At 60.6% G+C, this 3,633-nt stretch overlaps 1 protein-coding gene across 1 annotated transcript in view; it reads right to left on the minus strand.

Moving 5' to 3' along the window:
* The window catches only part of ANKRD55 (ankyrin repeat domain 55), a 24,605-nt gene that overhangs the window by 834 nt on the left and 20,138 nt on the right, over positions 1–3,633 (minus strand). The window contains exons 8-10 of the mRNA XM_014546037.1: positions 3,359–3,518; positions 2,251–2,343; positions 3–70 (exon numbers count right to left, since the gene is read on the minus strand). Coding sequence (XP_014401523.1) covers positions 3–70; positions 2,251–2,343; positions 3,359–3,518 — 321 coding nt within the window. The remainder of the gene's footprint in view (positions 1–2; positions 71–2,250; positions 2,344–3,358; positions 3,519–3,633) is intronic.

Consider the following 3,633-nt stretch of genomic DNA (forward strand, 5'->3'; position numbering starts at 1 on the left):
GCCCCGTGGCCCCGCTGGCTGGGGATGGCGGGGAGCACGCGGGTCGTCCGCAGGGGCTCTCCGGACAGAACTGGGGGGAGAGAGAAGGAGATACGTCAAAGCCGCTTCTCTCAGAGTCTCGTGGGCGCGGTGGCAGGAGACACACGTGTTATTTCTTGTCTTTTTTTCCTCGCCCGCAGGCACGGCCAGGCGCTCTGCCTCCGGGAAACGCTGTCTTTGGAGTGAGGCCGCGGACGATAAAGCGGAGAATGGCTTAGAGTGAGATTTACGGAATCAGTCTCTTCCCACAAACCGAGCGGCCTGGCCCTCCGGGTGATTGACAGGCGTGGTCCGGGTCAGCGCTCCTGGCCGGGGCGGCCCCTACTGGGAACCGAGCCCACAACCCGGGCATGTGCCCTGGACCAGAATCAAACCCAGGACCCCTGAGTCCACAGGCCGGCGCCCTATCCACTGAGCCACACCGGCCAGGGCTGAGGTGTCATTTGTTAGGGGGTGAGGGCATGTCTTGGGGGAGCCAGACTGCACACACCCAACGTCTGTTCAGACAGAGGCTGGTTTCTGCTTAGCGACAAGGTCACAAGGGCGGCCCGACTTTCCTTCGGTGACTGAGTTCCCAGCGCAGAAAACGCTCACGGGCACAGAGCATGTGCACGTATGTGTGTGCGTGTGTGCATGCGTGTGCCTGTCTGTGTGCAAGGGCAGAGGAGCCGGAGCTAAGGCAGAGACCTCGCTCTCGGCGGCTCACGGGGGACTTGGGCGTAGCCCGCCACCTCTCCCTCTCCTTCCGCTAAATGACGGGGTGACACCAAGACCCCGGTCACTGTCACCCGAGGGTCCCAGAAGCTTCGATGGGTTCCCTCCCCACTGGGTCGGGGAACAGAGGACATTTCCTCGGGAAAACGGTTGCCGAGGTTTGACCTTCTCATCTCACTTACTTCTCCCAGCAGCGCAGCAGGCTGGCCTGTCCCAGGCTCTGGGGAGACGGACGCCCAGAAAGAGGGAGGGCAGCTCTGACTTCACTCACCCTCTGCAGCCGCCTGGTCCCCCAATATTGCAAAATTATCTCGTGTCTTTTTCTCTCATTTGTTGTGCGGCTCCTCTTTCAGGTACCGAACCCTACTCCACGCAGGACGTGGAAGGAAACACCCAACAAAGGAGGACACGAGGGCCCAGGAAACACGCTTGTGTTGGGAGCAGCTGCCCGTAGCCTGAGCTGTGCTCCTGGCGCTGCTCTTCACCGCGTAAGGCCGCTGAGCGAGACCTCAGTCTCCCCGTCTGCACAATGGGAACAAGGGGAGACCTCCCTCCGACACGGAGTTGCTGGGTGCAGCCGGTCAAGCGGAATGAAGTTAACTAGAAGAGGACGTTCTGCCAGGAAAAGGCGGGGGCCTGCAAGCGGGCCACGTCAGAACAAAGCCTTCCACGCAAGACCTATTGTTCTGAGGCAGAGCTTCCATGGGTCCATGAGGGCATGGAAAGTTCAAGGGAGGGTACACAGCTGCTGGTTGAGAGGGTCTTTGTGTAATATAGGAAATTAATCGTTTAATGTATAACTCAGCTCAGATGATCTCATAGGCATGCCTGTTTACCATTGTCACTTGCTGTACTCCCCAAACAGAAGCCATGAGGGCCTTGGAGGTTTTGCTTCACGCCTGAGCGAGCGGTCGCCCTCTGCTTCTCTAGCTCAATCCTGCACGCCGAGCTCATCTCAGCGTCACCGCTCACCTGCAGACCACCTGCACTGGGTGTGTGGCCCGGAGTCGACTTTATCACAAGCACCCGGGCGGCCCTTTCAAACACAAGCACGAGGTCCCTGCTGGGGGGAGCCGATGGGTATTCATACTGTGAGACGTTTGGTGTAAATAGAACAGGAATCGGTAACGGCAACGTGACCCCGACGAGAGCGTGCCCCCTGCCGGGCGGAGGGGCCTGGCCGCAGGGCAGACACTCATCACAGGGGGGCACGTGCCGAGGGCCGCCCCAGGAGCAGGATGTGAACCCCCTTCTGATCACGCGGGACAGTCACAGCAACACAAACAGAGCAAAACATGCTCTGGCTTCTACAGTCCACAGAAGGCGCCGGAAGGAAGGAGCGGCCTGTTAACAGGCCGTGAGGACCGGCGCCATTCCCTGCCCGCCCTCCCCGCCCCCTTTACAGCGAAAGTGAGTGAAGTAACAGCCAGCTGCCCCCGGACAGACGGACTGTGGGCACCAGGCAGTGGAGGCGGAGGCGGGGGGCGGGACACTTACATTTCTGGTCGGCCAGGGGGGCCAGGCTGCTCCGGGCGAAGGGCAAGTCCCTGATCGTGGGTCTGTTTGGGGAGAGATGTGGGAAGCTTGGCCCTGGGGACAAACATACTTGCATCAGTCACTTAAGACTCAACCAACGGCCAATGAGAAAACCAGCGGATAAGAGAACATAACAGCTGTTAGAGAGCATCCACGTAAGATGCTAACAACAACGACATAATAGTAACAACAGCCACGCTGGGCTGAATGTCTGTCGTATGCCAGTCACCGTTTAAATGAAAGGAAAAGGTATCAAAAGTCGTGAACTAGTCTAAATAAACGTTGTGAGCAGGCGCGCTGGCCACCACCTGCACAACGTAAAAGTCGGAGAATTCACCGGGGGGAACGTGTCCGCGAGTCCGGTGGCCGGCAGCCGCTGAGCAGCGCCACCCGACGAAGGTGGAAGGAGCCTCCAGCTCCCTGGTGGTCGCCACCATCCTGTCTCTATCCCTGAGGACCCCGCGGGGCAAACAGCTTCAAAGCCGCGATTAAAACAACAAACAAACCAACCAATGAGGAAAGCCCTCCTGCGTAGAGTCACAGTAAAACCGGTGTCAGCTCATCTATCATGGACGTTTGAGCAGAAGTTCGCAGAAACCAGACCTGAGATAACGGTGATGTGTGAAGCGCTGACCGTTGTTGGAAAGTGGGCTCCGTGCGGGGGCGTGATCGCCTGTGACCCTGACAGCAACCCCCCCCATTCCCCCTCCCGGGGGGCAGCGCTGCCACCATCACCATCACCACAGACACTGCCCTGGGGAGCCCTCACAGTGCCCGAGGCCACACCCGGAAGGGACAGAGCCGGCTCCCACTCAGGTCTGTCTGACCCTAAGACTCAAGCTCTCCCTCCTCCCCGGGAGCCAAGGCAGTATCGGGGCGGGGGGAGAGCGAGAGGGCTGGGGGCGGGGTGTGTGTGTGTGTGTGTGTGTGTGTGTGTGGGAGCAGGTCAGCGACCTGGCGGGAGGGCGGGTCAGGTCGGCTCCGCTGGGCAGGCCGGCCTCCGGGAGGGCTCCGCTGTGGGGAGGGACAGGGTCCTAGAACGAGGAGCAGGAGAGGTTTTCCCGCTCACGTGGAGGGACCGAGCGAGGGAGGAGAATGACCATGAACACACGGAGGGGAATTCGCGTGCGGCTGCTGCGTGGTGGGAGCACCTGAGTCTGGAGCTCAGAGGGCAGGTGCCGGCAGGGCTTGCAGTGCATGTCGGAGAGACGGGCATCGGGCCCAGGGGGCTGCGGGCATCACACAGGCTGGAGGCTCTGAGAGCACCCTGGCCGGTGTGGCTCAGTGGGCAGAGCGCCGGCCTGCAGACTGAAGGGTCCCAGGTTCCACTCCGGTCAGGGCACA

This window comes from Myotis brandtii, unplaced genomic scaffold, assembly GCF_000412655.1.
Source record: "Myotis brandtii unplaced genomic scaffold, ASM41265v1 scaffold426, whole genome shotgun sequence".
NCBI classification, from domain to species: Eukaryota; Metazoa; Chordata; class Mammalia; order Chiroptera; family Vespertilionidae; genus Myotis; species Myotis brandtii.